Here is an 18,326-nt window from a genome sequence, read left to right as displayed (position 1 = left end):
CCTTTAAAATAAGACTCTTTAAACTAACAAGTTAATTTATTGGTTCCTAAAATGGATCATCACTGTTCCTTGTTTCTAAAACAGGTTGAATTAATTAAAACTGATATTCATCCTATGGTCCCAATCCTGCAAACACTCATGCACATGAATAACTTCTCAATGTGGTTTATCCAACTGGCCTGAATGGGACTATTCATATAAACAAAGTTGCATGCTTAGTGTTTGTAAGATCCTCTGGATGTACCTGCTAAGCATGTTTTTCTTTTTCTTTTCGAATGATTAATAGTTATATGCAGGGCTCGACAAATACGCTTATCTACTCACCCATGGTGAGTAGATTTCAGCCTGTCGCCCTGTTCACCGGCGGTCCACGTATGCACAGTGCAGGTCTTGCACATGTGCGGTGCGGGGCTGGCGAGTGGCTTTCACCACGATCGTCGAGCCCTGGTTATATGCTATGATGAACAGATACCAATATGGAATCTTTTAATCTTGCCCAACTCTGTATTATTTAAGTGTTTTCCAAATTTTTAAGAAGGAAACCGCAGTTTAAATCAGTCCTTATATATTCAAAGTAAGGATGTTAAGAAGTGGGTAACTGGCTAATCATGTAGTCGATGCAATTTGTATTGACTACATGATTAGTCGATAAAGGGAGACACTTTGTCCTGGCTTGTGCCGGGTCCAGAAGCTACCCCCACTGAGGCTCTGCAGTTTAAATGTAGCAGGAGCTGGGCATGCAGGTGAGAGCCAGGACTGGGACCACTGTGGTTATTACATTTAAACTACAGAGCTGCAGTGGGAGTAGGTCCCAGACCCAGCACAAGCCTCCTCTGCTCCCCTCCCCATGCACTGCGGAAACAGTGACGGGAGGAACTTGCTTTTAAGCTGATTCCCCCAGCACTGGCTCCTGCTTACCCGCTTGCTTACTCTGATACAGAGGCAGTGGAGGGGAGGGGAGGGGAGGGGAGGGGTAAAGCAAGTAATCAACTTGGCTAGATGCTTACATCCCTGATTCAAAGATTACAAATTGGGTTCTACCATATTCATGTACATGAAAAACACATCACAGACCACGATACCTGGTTTTTTGCATGCTTTTACCCTGTGCTACACTGATTTCACAGGGAAGACAGCATTTCTCAAATTGGGGTGTTGACCAAAAATGGAGTTGCGGGGGGGGGGGGGGGAGGAAGAGTGTGTCACAAGGTTATTGTAAGGTAGTAGTGATATTGCCACATTTTCTTTTGCGCTGCTTTCAGAGGTGGGTGGTCAAGGAGCAGAGTCAGGTGGCTGGAGAGTGGCAGATGACTAAGTGCCCAGCTCTGAAGGCAGCACCCCACCAGCAAAAGTGTAGACGTAAGAATGACAAAACCATACTATGTCATCCTTACTACTGTGCTGCTGCTGGTGGCAGTTCTGCCTCAAGAGCTGGGTTCCCAACCGCCAGTCACCATTCTCCAGCTGCCCACCTCTGGAGGCATCAGAGCACAGAAATAAAGACAGCAGTACTGTAAGCCCCCCCCAACCCACAATAACCTTTTAACACCATTCCCAACTTCTTTTTGGGTTAGGACCTTTACAATTGCACCATGATATTTTAGATTTAAATCGTAAATTTCTTAATTTCAGCTATTTTAAAATCCTATGACCACAAAATTGATCAAAATGGTCAAGTTTGGTAGAATCTTAATTATAAACAATGCTAACTCACTAGGATTTGGTTGGCCTTGCACACAGCCATGGATATTCTGCATATTTTGTTTTCACAGATTATATACTTAATACAAATTTGGAAATAAGTCTCTTCAGTCTCTAGCAAATTGCAGATCATGAATGAGATTTTAAAGAAAAATCTTTCCTTTGAGTAGTGCAGTGGAGATATTTACTGTGAGCATTACAACTATTTTGTCTTATTTTCCTGTGGAAACTTTGTATGATTTTCAGTTAGCCTAGAGCAGGGATTCCCAAACTTTTTGACATGGGGACCAGTAAATCCATTCACGAGCTTTTGGAGGACCGGTAACATATATTTGCATATTCATTATGCAAATGATGAATATTTAAATAAGTTGTTTCTGGTCCTCCCAAAGCCCCCGGTGCCAGCTTTAGCAAAGGTTTTGATACGGTCACCCACAATATTCTTGCCAGCAAGTTAAGGGAATATGGATTGGATAAATGCACTGTAAGATGGACAGAAAGCTGGCTAGAGCAGGGTTTACCAAACTTTTTACTTTAGTTGGAACCCGTTTTTTTTTCAGTACTGTTTTTTGCAGCCCAAAAATATAAACACATATTTAAAAAAGAATGAAAAATCAATACATTTTTACTGTTTCACCCGGCTGCATCCTCTACCCAGCCTGGGCCATGGCTTGGGGGACCCGGCGCTGCACAGGCACTCGGGGAGGCGGGAGCTGGAGCAGACTGGGGGTAGGGTATCTGGCTAGGAGGAAGGGTGCAAGGAGGGGTAGGGTTGCCAGGTGTACAGTTTTGTACCAGACTGTCCGGTATTTGAGGTTTCAGTCCAGGAAACAAATTGAGAATAAACTGGACATATAAAATATCTGGTACCGTATTTTCCGGCGTATAGGGCGACTGGGTGTATAAGACGACCCCCTATCTTTTTAATTAAAAGATAGGGTTTCATCTTATACCCCAGCGCCCCTCCGCCTCCTTTGCTCCCGGTGTCCCTGGTCTGCTGGAGATGGTCCCCAGCAGACCAGAGGCACCGGGAGCAAAGCCGCCAGGAGCGCCTGGGCTGCCCCCCCCCCGCCGGAGCCCCTCCGCGGCTTTGAAAGCCTCGGGGGAAGCCGGCGGGGGGGCATCCCAGGCGCGCATGGGCTGCCCCCCCGCCGGAGCCCCTCCGCGGCTTTGAAAGCCTCGGGGGAAGCCGGCGGGGGGGCATCCCAGGCGCGCATGGGCTGCCCCCCCGCCGGAGCCCCTCCGCGGCTTTGAAAGCGGCGCGGAGGGGCTCCGGCGGGGGGGCAGCCCATGCGCGCCTGGGATGCCCCCCCGCCGGCTTCCCCCGAGGCTTTCAAAGCCGCGGAGGGGCTCCGGCGGGGGGGCAGCCCATGCGCGCCTGGGATGCCCCCCCGCCGGCTTCCCCCGAGGCTTTCAAAGCCGCGGAGGGGCTCCGGCGGGGGGGCAGCCCATGCGCGCCTGGGATGCCCCGCCGCCGGCTTCCCCCGAGGCTTTCAAAGCCGCGGAGGGGCTCCGGCGGGGGGGCAGCCCATGCGCGCCTGTGATGCCCCGCCGCCGGCTTCCCCCGAGGCTTTCAAAGCCGCGGAGGGGCTCCGGCAGGGGGGCAGCCCATGCGCGCCTGGGATGCCCCCCCGCCGGCTTCCCCCGAGGCTTTCAAAGCCGCGGAGGGGCTCCGGCGGCGGGGCATCCGGCGTACAAGATGACCCCGGATTTTTGGGGGATGTTTTTTAACATCAGAGGTCGTCTTGTACGCCGGAATATACGGTATTTTCTCATTAGGTAAGTTTTATTATTATTAGATGTATCAGTTTGTAGATGTGAACTGCCTGGCTGGCAGATGTGCTTAGGCTGCGTGAGTGTGTCTACCACCCAGACAGTTCGCAACTACTCCAGGAGGCATGTGGGGAGAGGGGAGGGAAATATGGAATCCCTGGGGCCAGACTCACTTGTGCTTCACCGGGAATGTGCACTTCCTCCCAGTCAGTCCTGCCCCGCTCCCCTCCCGGCCATCTAAGATCAAGTGTGTCCCACATTTTTTTTGAACTCACCTGGTAACCCTAGCTACGCCTCTGCTGGGAGCCCAGAACATCCAGCTGCAGACTCTTCCCAGCCTGGGCAAGGGCTTGGGGGACCCAGTGCCACATGGGCACTCCGGGAGCCCGGAATACCCCGGCAACCACGCTGAGGCCCGGTTTTTTTTCCCCCCACGGCCCAGTACCGGGCCGCAGCCCATAGTTTGGGGAACGCTGGCCTAGAGCTTGTGCTAAATACAATTATATTAACATAAACTTATTGGAGCGTCTGAGTCAACTAAGAGCAGAACAATAGGTAGAATGCAAAGCATCATGCAAATTGGCAGCACAAAGGATAGGGTAATTATGGGAATTCCTAACACAGAGTGTACATACATCTTATCTAATTTATAATTATTTTAATTTTTCTGTATATTTATTGACTTGCCACAACAAAAAAGCAAGGTCTCAGGAAGAAAGCAGCTACATTTTCCAATGACGTTGCAATTCTTGACATCATAGTGACTATTAATTATATTTAAGACCATGATTTTTGCACAGATATTTTTTATTAAAAGTTATGGACAAGACACAGGCAATTAACAAGAAATCACAGATTTGTAGAAGCCAAAGCCCAAGCCCCTCTGCCCAGAGCTGAAGTGCAAGCCCTGCTGACCTTACTCAGGGCTAAATTATTGGTATTTTCAAGAAGTTATAGCAGTTTCATAAAATTCTAGACTTATTTATTCTGTGTCGTAGGTGTGCATGGTGCTTTACAAACAAGACACTATTCCCACTCCTGACTGAGTCAGGAATTCAAGTCATGTTTATTATCTGAGCACCAGCCACCAAAGGCAAAACACTAAATTCCCTGCAATGGATTTCACGACCAGCCTTCCCTTTGCAGAACTTCCGAAATCATCTAAACCCCTCAGTTATAATAATGGTCCAAATCCTGCAGTCCTTAATACTTCATCAAGCTAACATCTCATAGATGTCAATGGAATATCTGCTTAAGGAGAATCTGAGCCAATAATAACAATGTATTTTTTAAAATTTTTACTCCCAGTACTTCAGATTGATATATAAATACTAATTAAGCAGCACACTACCCTTTGTAGGTAGGTACATATACTAACTAAAAAGATACTGTAAGCAATATCCAGGTAATTGTTTTAGATCAGATCTCTTTATGATGGATGAAGAATAATAAATAACTGGACAGCAAACTGGCAGTTGACTAGGGTCCAGTGATCATGACATTCATGGGCAAAAAGAGGGCACGTTCTAAGCAGTAGGATATATAGTCTGAAGTTCCACAATTAAATTAATTTTACTGGTTAAAGCCCATCCTGGTTAAGAGAGGAAGTCAAGGTAGCAATTAAAATAATATATACATAAACATATTGGTAAAGGGGAAATAATCAGCAAGCAATATAAAATTATACTACTGATCAGGGAAGCTAAAGGCCTCACAAAAAACTTCATACCTAGCAGGTCTGAGGATATCAAAAGGGTATTTATGTTAAGTGTGCTAAGGTACCTATGACACCTGAAAGAGTTTCTGGATGAAATCCCTGGCCTGGTCATTTTCAATACAGCCTAGAATATTGGATAAAATCCAGAAAACTGGAAGAGTGCTTAAGTCATGCCAATATTCAAGGAGGCCAAGAATGGGAGGTTATATTCTGGAAAGCAGTTACTCTGAAAAGAAACGAGTCCTGTAGTACACCTTAGGGTATGTCTACACTTGCCCCTTAGTTTGAACTAGGGAGGCAAATGAAGCATACCAAAGTTGCAAATCAAGTGAGGGATTTAAATATCCCACGCTTGATTAGCATATTCGCAGCCGGTCGCCATTTTAAAATGCCGGTCGCCCGATTTAATTTGCCATGTGTAGACGCGGTAGTCTGATTTAAAACTCTTCCCTCGAATTAACTGTTACTCCTCTTGCAATCGGACTGCCGCGTCTACATGCGGCAAGCACGGGATGATTTGCGAGTTCGGTATGCTTCATTTGCCTCCCTAGCTCAAACTAGGGGGCAAGTGTAGACATACCCCAAGAGACTAAAAAATATATACATATATATAAAATGATACATGAAACATAGCATGAGCTTTTGTGGACTCATTTTTGTTATTTAAGGATCATACCAGACCAACAATTGAACATGAGCTTCCTGTGTGATGCTGTGGCAGAGGGCTAATGTGATCCTAGTTTATATAAAGTAAAGTAGGGAGGTAGTTTTACGAGACGATAGCCTTTACATATACCCAGCATACTGGACTCAATATAGGAGCATCTGGATGAATTTTATGGTCTATGTTATATATATCAGATTAGATAATCTATGAGTTCATTATTCTATTAATTTAAATACCTCACTTACCTGAAAATTGGGCTGAAATACACAGCAGTCAACAGTACTATAATGTCCCCTAAGCATAGTTATCAGTTCTCCTGAGTGAATTGTATAAACAGCAATGGTGCTACCATATGGTACAAATGCAAATTCTGGATCACAGCCAATAGAGATCGTGAATTTGAGACCTTTTCTGCTTTCATTACAAACTTTTCCGTAGTTCACCTGTAGGATGCAAGATCAGCTATTATTATATTAAACTAGTTCTCGAAGTTTAAATTAAGACAAATTTTAAAAAATAATGGTTAGAATCTCAAGAATACTGCTATTTTGGAATTTAACACAACTGTGAGCTTCCTAAATGCATACAGCTTATTTTTGGGTTCCAAGGTTAGTGAAAATAGCATAATGAATAAGATAAATAGTACTGAGTAAAAGATAAGGGACAATGAGCTCCCTGTGGATAGAGGCTGCTCTGTGGGAAGCCAGAGCTCAGGTTCCCGATGAACAGGGGCTGCTGACAGACATCCACGCTCCTGCTTCTAATACAGCTTCCACCTGCTGCTCTGCGCTGCTACCTCTGTATCAAAGGTAGCAGCACTGCGTGGCAGGTGGCTCCCCTGTGTGCTCTTCATTTAAAACTCAGACCAGCGGGCTAGGACTGAGCTAGCCTGCAAATCCCAGTTTTAAATGCAGAGCATGCAGGGGTGAGAGGGTGGGAGGTTGTTGCGGTTAACTGGGACAATTAACTACTAAACAGTCACTTATAGGTTAAATGGTTATCCGGCTGGCTGCTAACCCCCCATATTTAGTATGTGCATGGAAGCAGCCAATCAGAGCCCAGAAGGTTTAGAGTAAAAGGAGTTGCAGAACCTTTGCAGGTATTCCTCTGTAGCCACTGGAGTTAGTCTGGCTGCATTTGCTTAACGTCCTGAGACAGGACTTGAGAACTTAAATCTTAAAGCAGGGGTCCCCAAATGGGGAAACAAAGAAGCCCGAGTAGTTACGTTAGTTCAAACCAAGGGGTTTGGTTCGAACTAACGTGTCCTGGCGCGCACTTTCACTTTCGGAACAGCCGTTGAGAGGAGTTACGTGCCGGCAAGATCATGCTAATGAAGCGCGGGATATTTAAATCACCGCTTCATTAGCAATTTCGGTCGTCTACATTTGCATCCCTAGTTCGAACTAGGGAGCAAGTGTAGACGTACCCTTTCAGAGTGAACCTTGGATAGGAAAGTAAGGGTCTGCCTGTCTTAACCCAAGAAGTTGGTCTGGTCAGGGCCTAGACTATTTTGTTTACTTTGTAGAATGTAAGGCTCAGGTGGGCTATCCTGAGTTGAATAATAATTTGACTGATGTAGAACTAGGCAAGCACATTTTATGAGATACTCCATGGTACAGACAAGCCACTTGTCCAGGATATTTCTGGCTATTCAAGAGAGACAAAGACTACCTCCTGCTGCTAAAGGGAAGGTTTTTCTTAAGTGTCATAGGTGTAACTTTTTCTAAATGAGTTTGAGAGACAAGAGATTAATTCAGTTTCTTTACTTATTTACTCTATGCTGTGGACACTCACCCAGAGAAAAGTAGATTAACAACCAATTTATTTCACACAAGCTGCCAACAGTCAATGGGTGCTAATGCTTTTGGTTACTGACAGGCTCATCTGGATTTGAGCTACTGTCATGAATGGTTTTAGAGTCTAATTTTCAATCCTAGATTTTGCAACAGTGTCCAGCATGAGATTTATTTTCAAAGCTAAATTGAATCACAATTGGACCACTGGTCTATTACTTTATCAAAGACAACCAGGAAATGCAATTGAAGGTCCTTTAAAAGCCTTACCAGTGTGTTTTCTCCACTGGAACTATTCCAGAGTCTCATCCGGTTATCTGTACCAATAGTCAGAAGATGAAGCCCATCACTTGTAAAGCATAAGCCATTAACTCGTCCATTATGAGCAGTGTTTGCTGTCAGAAAAATGAGAGAAAGAGTGAAAGTGTGTGGTGGGGGGGGGGGGGGGGGGGGGGGGAGGAGAGAAATCTTTGAATTTTGATACCAAGTGATAAAGTTCCTTATATATTAGGTTCTATATGGCAAATGTATTATATACATTAGAACTCATTTCATTAAAAAAAATGTAAATATGCATAAGTTTCAATGCCTTTTCTACTTTCTACATATATCAAGATGCTCAGATGACACTGTTCTGTTTTTGATGTTACTGTAATGTGCTAACAACTTCCAAAAAGGATCCAATCCTGAACCCCTTTCTTTGGCAAAACATCAACTGATTTTAATAGTTGTTTTGGATGCAGAGAGAATGCAGAATCTGACACTATTTTAACGGCTTACAAGTGTTTCTGAATCCAGCTTTTACTCCATCTATAACAAAAATATATTCCTCTTTTACAGCATAAAATATAAGCCTTTTGTGAACATGATGTAAAAGCCTATTTGTCATTTGTCCAATGATCTTTTCCGTAGTGCTCCACCACAAAGATTGTTCACATCTATTTTTCCGTACGTATGTAAAGAATTCTTTGGCACACCCTTAGGTTTCCTCCCTAGTTCGTAATTTGGAGTTTCCATTTTACTTTGCTAAAACTACTTTATCTGCTCTGTAATTTTTTAAAATGAAATTAATGAGCTGTCTATTTTATCTGTTATTTCAAATTTTTCTCTCCCATTGTTCACAATCCTTCCTCGGTTTCTATTTTAAAAATACCACAAAACTAACAATTCTCATTAAACTATATACAAATCAAATCTGTCCTTCTAGAGAGAAAAAAATAATCAAGTGGAGAGCACAGGAATTAACTGGATGTTTAAATTTCTAAACATACAACAGTCATCCAAGAGAACAGATTTTTCTCTCGTCTTTGGCATTTCTAAAGGACCTCTCGGAGTTGTCTATATTTGTACTCTTATTAATTCATTTTAAGACAACATAAACAGACAAAAGTTCACTTGATGGCACCCAAACGGGATAAGCCACACTAAAAATAAATCCTAGCTCTCCCAGTATGTGGTCATTTCAATAACTTCTTGAGTGCTAATGACATCTTTAATTCTTAAAATCAAACTTTAATATTCCATATATGTAGCAGAGGTCATGACACAGTACAAAGTTAAACCACAGCCTACAAAACAAACTCAATGTTGTTTTATGTATAAATCCACCATCAGTATTTTCCTGAATAAAACTCTGAACCTACATACTTAATTTTAAACACTGTAAAGCAGTCTAATTTATGGGGCTCATAGTGCTTAAATTTAGGCACAAGTTAATCTTTTCAGGATTATGGATAACAGAGAAATCTTTAATCTAAAAAGACTAAAGCATAAGATGCAGTAGCTGGAATTTGAAACTAGACAAACTGGAAATATACACACACTGTTTAACAATAAGAGTAGTTAATCACTAGAGCAACTTATCAAAGGGATCTTATCAAACCCTTTTGAAAATTTCACCTTTCCATTGACTTCAAACAGAGCAAACATTTCACCCTATATGTCCTTCAAAAAGATATGCTTTAGTTCAGCCATAAATTACTGGAGTTACCAGATGACTTTCTATGGCCTGTGTTACGTAAAAGATCAGTCATTTCTTGTACTAAAAACTGTGATGGTATGAAATTAAAGAATGTTTCAAGGTAAAGGTGTAGCATAAGGATGTTAAATTTAGATTAATCAACTAATCAAATAGTTGATGTACTTTGCATTGACTATTCAGTTAGTTGCTAAGCTGCTGGCTCTTGCTACATTTCAAAGGCGGAAGTGTACCAGGGATCATGGGGCCAGTGGGGAACTCAAGCAGTCCCCCACTGACCCCATGCTCCATGCTTTTGAAAAAATGGTCCCATGCACTCTGCTTTTGAAATGTACAACAGCCCCCTGCTTGAGTTCTGCACTCACCCCAGGCTCCCGCGACACTTCTGCTTTTGAAATGTAGCAAGAGCTCCCCCCAGCACCAGCTCCTGCTCCCCCCCCCCCCCCCCCCCCGGCTGCCTCTCTCTGATAGAGGCAGCAAGGTGGGGGAGAAAGCAACTGGTAGAGTTACTAGTTGACTATCTGATAAGTGTATGCGTACAAGTAAGTTGACTAACCGCTTATATCACTAGTGCAGCATATCATCACTATCATAATTTCCCTTATGAATACAGGTTGAACCTCCGAAATCTGGGACCCTCTGGTCCAATGGACCATGGATGTTGCTGAATCAGAGAGCCCCAGCACCTGGGAGTGTGAACCAGCTGGGAGCCCCATCCCTGTGGAGCTTCAACCAGCGAGATCGGTGAGCTCCATCCCCAGGGAGCTCCATTTGGGTGGGACAGCAGAGGGACCAGCAAGCCCCATCCCTGGGGAGCCCTGGCTGGGTGGGGCAGTAGGAAAACAGGGCAGCTGGCAAGCCCCATCCCTGGGGATTCTCGGATGGGCGGGGGAAAAGCCGTGCCATAGCATCTGAAGAGCAGCATCTCTGGGGAGCCCCAGAGGACTGGAGCCTAAGGCTAAGTCCTGCAGCCTGGAGCCCAGTAGCAATGGGGCCGGAGCGGAGCCAGCTGCAAGGAGGGGGAGAGTCCTGGGAGGCCGGTGGCAGGAGACCTCCCCTGATGTGGCAAATTCCCTCATTCGGGGCAGGACAGGTCCCAAGGGTGCTGGACAAGGGAGGTCCAACCTGTATATTCTTTATTACCTGCTTCAGAAGATGCTTTTGATTTCTCCCCATTGTGCTGATCAAGAGTAATCAGACATCCGGACGCTCTCCTCACATCCCACAGTTTTACTCTACTGTCAGCACTAAGAAAAATAAATGGTATAAATGTATCGATTAGAGAAATTGCCTCCACCCATCGATATCTCTTGCTGTTAAGGATCCAATAAGTGTTCTCATTGATTTAAATGGGCTTAAATTAAAGCAAGGGAGGTTTAGGCTAGACATTAAGAAAAACTTCCTGTCAGGGTGTTTAAACACTGAAATAAATTGACTAGGGAGGCTGTGAAATCTCCATCACTGAAAATATTTAAGAGTAGGTTGGACAGACATCAGGGATGATCTAGATCAGTGTTTCTGAAACTTTTTAAGACCGAGGAACCAACGATAACAAACAATAACCACCAAACTTATCTAGTCGGTGGCTGATCCTGCTGTGAGGTCAGAATTCTACACTGGATTTTGCTCTGGCCTACACTTTGGTCCCAGCACAATCAAGATACTGAGAGGTGCCTAACTGAAGGCAGACTTTGAAATTCTTGCTCATCTATACAATACAATGTGTGAATAACAAGTAGAATATTATTGTATTGGTTATTAACAATACTGCACAAATACAATAATAAACAGAATGTGGGTTGCAAAAATGCTAAGGAACAAAATACAAGTCTGTCTAGTGGACGGAGAAACAATATGCCCATGTCATTAAAAGTAACAAGTGTAATAACAGGGTCAGAAGAGAAGGCTATAAAGAAGTAGGAGAGAGGAGATATATAAGACTGAGGAGATCCCTGCTCCTAGAATAACAGGGAGGGTCTGATTTAGAACCAGCAGTGACAAGGACGGGCTAATTCACCAGGATTGTAGACTCAGGCCAGCACAGACCAATTAGGACACTTGGAGGTAATTAAGAAAACCAGTTCAGACTGCCTATAAAAGAAGCTTGCCTGCAGTTGTAGGGGGCATGAAGATGGGAGGAAGAAGGAAAGCACTACTGGGAGTAGGAAGAAAGGACATCACAACTAGGAGGATGAACCGGAGAGAAGGAAGGTGCTGGGGGAGTAGCTCAGGGGTCTTGGAGCAGTATTACAGCAGGTGTTGGGGATTCACATGAGCAGTTATCACAGGCCTGTGGGCTGGAAGCTGGTGTAGAAGGTAAGCCCAGGTTCCCTCTAACACCCACCTCCCCATTTCCACTTGGTGAAAAGGGCTGTGGAGTTTATTCTCCATTTTACCATATGCTAGCCAATGATGAAAAGAGCTCAACACACAACAAATTAAAGCCCTGGGCATGGTGCCTAAAATTGTGGGCTGCTGTGAACCTCTGAGGCAAGCAAATCTGCAAAGATGTGCAGGACTCACCAAGTTTTTGTAGGAGCTTTGTCATACAAGCTAAAAGGGAAAGATTGTGTCCCTAGTCAGTAAACCAGAAAATAGCTTATTTGCTTTGCTGTTTTTCCCCTTATAGCTAATGTTGTACACAATGTATGTTGAGAAGGAGGCATGCCAACTGAAAATAGAAGCTTTTCGTTTTGCTTATGCATCAGTGGTACCAAGTATTTAACAAGTAATAAAGAAGGCAGCATATTTTGCCTTCAATGAAGAATATTAAAAAGGATGCTTGTTCTAAGGAGAAACCCCAAATTGTATCCACTGCATATAATGCATATTCATGTTGACACACAGTCTACTTGATTTGAGAGAGAGACACCCACAGCAAGAAAAAAAAAAAAGGCTAACACCAAATTTTAACAGTAAAAAAATGGTCTGCATTCTTGAGTGAAAAAGATACAAACTGTTGGGGCACCAATTTTCTCTGCAGACCTTACAGATAGAATCTAGATGAATGAAATAAACTACCTTCCTTATTCTTGAAGACAGGTTAAAAATTTACCAGAATCTGACTGTCCAGATTTCTATAGTTTTTAAAGAGTATCCAGTCACAAAAAGTGAATAAATGGACAGTTGAGAGTTTCTTGTCCATCACATCAATGTAGTCAGTAAGGAAAACATGTTTTTTTAAAATGAAAAATATATGAAAAATGAAGCAAAGGACCTCTTAGGTAGTGGTTATTTTCCTTAGCTTCACAACCTGACAACGCACAGCTGTACTATAACAGTATGTTTTCAACTTAGCCAATTCTTGTTTTTTTCCAATGTTTTTTATTTCAGTTAACATTATCCAGCTAAAAGTGTAGTCCACCTGAAGCATTGTAGTGTCCAGGTATACTGAATTATAGTGAAGATACCAGGAGCTGCAGATCACCAGCAACACACAATTCTCTTTCCAGCAGAGGTCTCAGAGAACCTGGTTAAATGTGTTAATTACCAGGTTGAAGGTTAGTAAATTTGAATAAGTGGACTAGATGCCACTAGAAGAGGACAGAGCCCCACACCCAGCAAGTATGGGTTATGTATGCATGGATGGACATTCTACTACAAGCATCTGTCAGACTTCCAGATCACTTGTAAAAAGACTTCAATTCTTTAACCAAGTTCACAAAACTAATCTATATTTATCAGTTGCTCTTTGTACCTCTACATTGCCATGAATATAAAAAGAATAAAATAAAATAAAATAAAAAACACTTCTAAATTAGTATCTGTCCCTGCAAGTGTATTTTTATCTTATTTGTGACTTCCTCTTCAATGGCAAGCTCACTGGCTCAGGTGTCACAGTTCATGGGAATTGCACCTGTTTTTCTAGTTCAGGATTCTATTGCCGATGTACAGAAGCTATAGACAAGAGTGCTGGGCCTGGCTTCTAATCATTTGTACAGATGGTACAGGACAGATTGATGCAGAGATATCACTTAGAGAAAACAACCCTCCAAGGGCACCCACTCAAGCTTCCAGCTCCCAACCCACTGCCTTTCTTGGGTGAAGACCTGCATCTCTCTCCCTTCTGACAGAATATTTCCTGGTTAAACAACTGTTCTCTGCCATTATTGTGTTATTCTCAGCATAAGACTCTGCCTAAGAAGGACTGATTACTTTTTCCATCAGAGATGAACAACAGAGCAAGTGCCAACAATTAACTTACTGCACAGCACTTTCTATGAAAGCCTATTTTATTCTTAAGGTAACATGACTACAGAGAAAACCTATTGCGTAACAAAAAACAAAAACAAAAAAAATCCTCTGCTACTATATTTATTCTATCACTTCAACAAGGATTTTTGTTGGTGATTAGTCTTTCAAATCCCACATAGGTGTTGTCTGCCATCATAAGTTAATCACAACCTCAGTTCAGAACATACACTCGGACTTCTGGGGTCAAAATCCTTCTTACCATTAACTAAGGATTGTGGGCCACTTTAGTCCAGAAGTCCTGCTGATTTCCTGGAGGTCCCTGAACCTGTTTAATGTAAGGATATGAGAAGATTATTCACCTTGTGAAGAAGCTGAAGTTCTTTGAGAGGACTGTCCCTGTGAGTGCTCCACTTGAGGTGTCTTAATGCCCCGCTCTTCTAATTAGTGATCTGTAGCAGCAGTGGCCCGAATGGCCATGCATGCATGGCAGCTGGCTTACATCTCTATCAGCAGTTACCTTGTGCAGCAAACTATCCCCAACTTCCTTTTCTATCCCAGAGGATTGATGAGAAACTCCAAAGTTGGGGAGGAAAAGTAGCACCTCCAGCAACAACCATCTCAAAGAACTTCTGTTACTACACAAGGTGAGTAACCGTCTCCTCTTCTTCTTTGAGGAGTGTCCCTATGGGTACTCCACTTTATGTTGCTATAGAAGAGTGTCCCTCAGTAGAAAGGGGGAGGGCTTTGACATTGATTTATGTATGGGGGAGAGCACAGAGTCCAAATTGAGTAGCTACAGCTGATTATTGTTGTTATGCATAGTATTTGGTAAAAATATGGGCCGATGCCCAGATAGCTGCTTTACAAATGTCCGTAATGAGTATATTATTGATAGAGGCAACCAATGTGGACAGTGCTCCAGTGGAGTGGGCAAAGTCCAGAAGGAGCTTGCAGATTATAGAAAGATTATACATTATTTAGAAAGTCTCTGGAGATGGTTTGACCCTGGGAACATTCTGTTGTGGATATGAACATCTTGGAAGGTTTTCAAAATGTTTTTGTTTTTTCTATATAGAATGGTAATACTCTGCAGACATCCAGTATGTAAAGGAGGCCTCCTTATCATCAGCATGCTGTTAAGGGAAAAACACAGGTAAGTAAATGGGCTGGTTGAGATGGAAGGGGGGAGGCAAAGCTGGGCATAAATTTAGGATCAATAATTACTTAGTTTTTGAGGAATGTGGTATAAGGTTACTGTGCCATTAGAGCAGCCAGCTCTCCCACCCTCCTTACTGACGTGATAGCTACTAGGAGGGAGACCTTCATGGATAGGTACAATAACAAGCAGGTTGCTAGTGGTTCAAAGGGTTTGCCCATGAGAGCACAGAGAAGACTGAGACCACACATGGGAGTCTGGTCCTGTAGTGTGGGATAAGTGTTCTCTATGCCCTTGAGGAAGTGCTTAGTGGGGAGTTAAGAGGGTGACTCTGTTTACTTAGTGTGGAAGAAAGTGATGGCTGCTAGATGCACTCTTCAGTAGATAGGCCCAATTTTTTGAATGTTAATACATAATCAAAGACTAGGGGTAGCAGGGGCTGATTGTGTAATAATTTGCTAGTCCTGGCACCAGGTATAGAATCGTTTCCACTTGTGTGTGTGTGTCTTCTGTGTTGTCAGTTACCAGCTGTTCAGAAAGTATGCCTTGTACTATCTAGGAACAATCTTGTTTCAAATCCTGTCATCCATGGGTTAGCCAGGTCTTCAGAGGGAGTACTGAAATCTTGTAGTCACTGGAGGTGTCCTTTGTCCACAGATGAGGGACAAAGAAATGGTCTGTGGTGGCCTCAAAGCCATCTGTTTCAGATATGGAGACCACATGTGTTTCGGCCACATTCATGCAATGAGACTGAGTCTGGATTTGTCTGTCTTGATTGTGTGTAGGATGTATGCCTGACTGATGACAAAGGACATGGCTCAACAGAGGGTCTGGTGAGAAGGCATGTATCCGTGGGGCTTCCCATTTTACAAGAAAGGCATCGCCCAGAGAGTCATATCCCAGTTCAGCCTGGGAGCAGTACTACAAGTACTTGGCATTGTGGGCCATCGCAAAGAGCTCTACTGAAGGGAATCCCCATTGTTAGAATATTGTTTTTAGTATTCTGGGCTTCATCTCCCATTCATGCATTTATGAAAAGTTCCTCCTTATTTGGTCTGCTTTGGCATTCTGTCATACGGACAGGTAGGGTGCTATGATGTCTATATTTTTGGAAATGCACCATTGCCAGAGGTGGACTGCTCCTGTACAGAACAGATAAGATCAAGTCCCTTATGGTGATTTATATACAACATAGTCCCCACGTTGTCCATAAGAATCTGGACAGTCTGTTGTGGATTAGGAGAAAGTGATGACAGGCATTTCAGACTGCCTGTGCTCCAGTGTATGTATGTGGAGACTGGATTCCATTAAGCACCAGCAACTCTGGATGGTATAGTCACACAAATGTGCCCCACCCCACCCGAGAAGCATTTGTGATGATCATTACAGTTGCAAATTCCCTTTGGAAGGGGACACCTGAACAAATGTTCATATGTTTTGCCACCATTTGAGTGAGTCTTTCACCATGCTGGGCATTGTAAGACATCTATTGATCAAGTGCCTTTGAGAAATATAGACTGTGTAGCCTGCCATATCTGTGTGCTGGTAAATGGTAACAAAGTAAATATCCTGTAGCTCAAGGGCTGAGATTCCATCTCCTTTCTCCAATGCCAGAATTATGGTTGCTAGAGTCACCTTCTTAAAATGCTGTGTTCTCGCGAACTTGTTTAGTTTTTGCAAGTCGAGAATGAGTCTCCATTCACCTGTTTTCTTCTGAGTTAGAAAGTAATGTGAATAAAATCCTCTGCCTGTTGAGGTGAAATGGGTTCCATGGCATCTAACTGTAGGAGATAGTATATTTCCTGCTGTAGCAGGTGCACATCAAGAGGTCCCTGAAGAGGGAAGAGGAAGGGGGCTGCAGGTGGAATAGAGTAAAAGGGGATGAACTATTCCTTGTGGATAATTTCCAAGAACATATTTGTCTGAGCTGATGGTTTTCCAGACTGGAAAGAATGGTGATAGCCAAATGGGCTGGATATTAGATGCAACTCTGGGATTGGAGAATGTCAGGTTCTTGTGCCCTTGACTGATACTTCAAAATGTTTGCCTCAAAGTGGATGGTTGACATGTAAGATGACTGATCTACTGTTTGTCAGTGTCATTTTTGTGTTAGCAGCACTGGTCATAGTATCTTCAAAGCTGGGTATATGGGACAGTCTGGAATGGCCGATCATAGACTCTGCCCTGTTTCTTTTTGCTTGAAGGGACAGATTCCAATTGTATGTAATGTGGCCTAGGAGTCCTTTGATCTGTATAAAGACATGTCTGTACTCTCAGCAAACAATTTTTGGCCTACTGTTGATTGAACTTCGCTAAGAAACCTGGCAAGATGGAGACAATAAGTCCTGCATATGACTATGGATGTAGTGATGGATTGTGTCGCTGTGTCAGCAGAATTAAGTGATGCCTGAAGGGCCATTCTGGCAATGGGGAACCCTCTGCAACATATGTTGGCCTTATATTGCTCTTCTTTCTTTGCTGGAAGATGTTCAATAAAGACTTACATTTGAGAAAACATGTTGTGCACACAGAAGACCCTCACGACTAGCAGAATCGCCATTTGTGGTTTCACGTATTTGTGAGGTGTCTTTCATCCTGGCCTGGAGGGGGTGGTGAATTCATCACAGCTCCTGGTCCCTGTAGTGAGTTCCCCATGGCTGTTAGGAGCCATGGGGACCTCACCGGGGGTGGGGGGGAGCAGGGAGCCATAGCTCCTAGTATTTGTGAATTTTGTTATTTGCAGTGGTGCCTAGAACACATCCAACACAAATAGTGAAGGTATCCTGTACATGTGGCTAATAAGGCCAAGTAGTTGGCTATGCAGAATTGGAGGGTAGCTAATCCTTTCCACTCTTGATTGTAAGAAATAGTTCCCCCTTGATCATCCACTTCTACCACCAATGAGTTTGGGACAGAGTGGATAAACAAAATTTTAGCCCCCTTAGCTGATACATAGTAATTCTTGTTGAAACTCTTACAAGAAAGCGGAGCTGTGGCTGGTATCTGTCAGGCACTTTTTGCAGGGTACATAATGACTGCATTAAACACTGCACTATATGTTAGTTGATGGAGAAGCCCGGAGTATATCTGTTGGTTTATGCTGCATCTCTGGCAGCTCTGCCTGTGAAACATCAAGGGATTCAGCTACTCATTTAACAGATCCTAAAAGGATCTGAAGTTATCTTCAGATGTTGAGAGTGGCAGCATTACTGATTTATCAGGAGACAAAGAGGGGGTAGGAGGGAATTGCTTTCAGGTTCTTCTACTTCTTTCTCCTGTATTTCTGGAGAATCTGAGGCAGGTGGCAAAGGTGATCACATTTTGCTGGGTGGGTTGGGAGGTCTAGT

At 43.4% G+C, this 18,326-nt stretch overlaps 1 protein-coding gene across 8 annotated transcripts in view; it reads right to left on the bottom strand.

The window, feature by feature from the left end:
- ERCC8 (ERCC excision repair 8, CSA ubiquitin ligase complex subunit) overlaps positions 1–18,326 on the bottom strand; it is a 61,309-nt gene that overhangs the window by 11,024 nt on the left and 31,959 nt on the right. For 7 of the 8 annotated variants that reach the window (XR_012905020.2, XR_012905022.2, XR_012905024.2 and 4 more), the window contains 3 exons: positions 10,773–10,876; positions 7,922–8,046; positions 6,104–6,301 (listed from right to left, as the gene is read on the bottom strand). Coding sequence is in view for 2 of the 8 variants with exons in the window: in XM_075932876.2 (XP_075788991.1) it covers positions 6,104–6,301; positions 7,922–8,046; positions 10,773–10,876 (427 nt within the window). In the remaining 6 variants the exon portion in view is untranslated. Of the gene's footprint in view, positions 1–324; positions 456–6,103; positions 6,302–7,921; positions 8,047–10,772; positions 10,877–18,326 lie in introns of all 8 variants that reach the window. The other variant, XR_012905025.2, reaches the window with a different exon arrangement.

The sequence above is a fragment of the Pelodiscus sinensis genome, chromosome 6 (genome assembly GCF_052426305.1).
Source record: "Pelodiscus sinensis isolate ZL-2025 chromosome 6, ASM5242630v1, whole genome shotgun sequence".
Lineage (NCBI taxonomy): Eukaryota > Metazoa > Chordata > Testudines > Trionychidae > Pelodiscus > Pelodiscus sinensis.
Note: the sequence above shows the minus strand (reverse complement) of the source record. Positions and strands in the feature narration are given on the sequence as shown.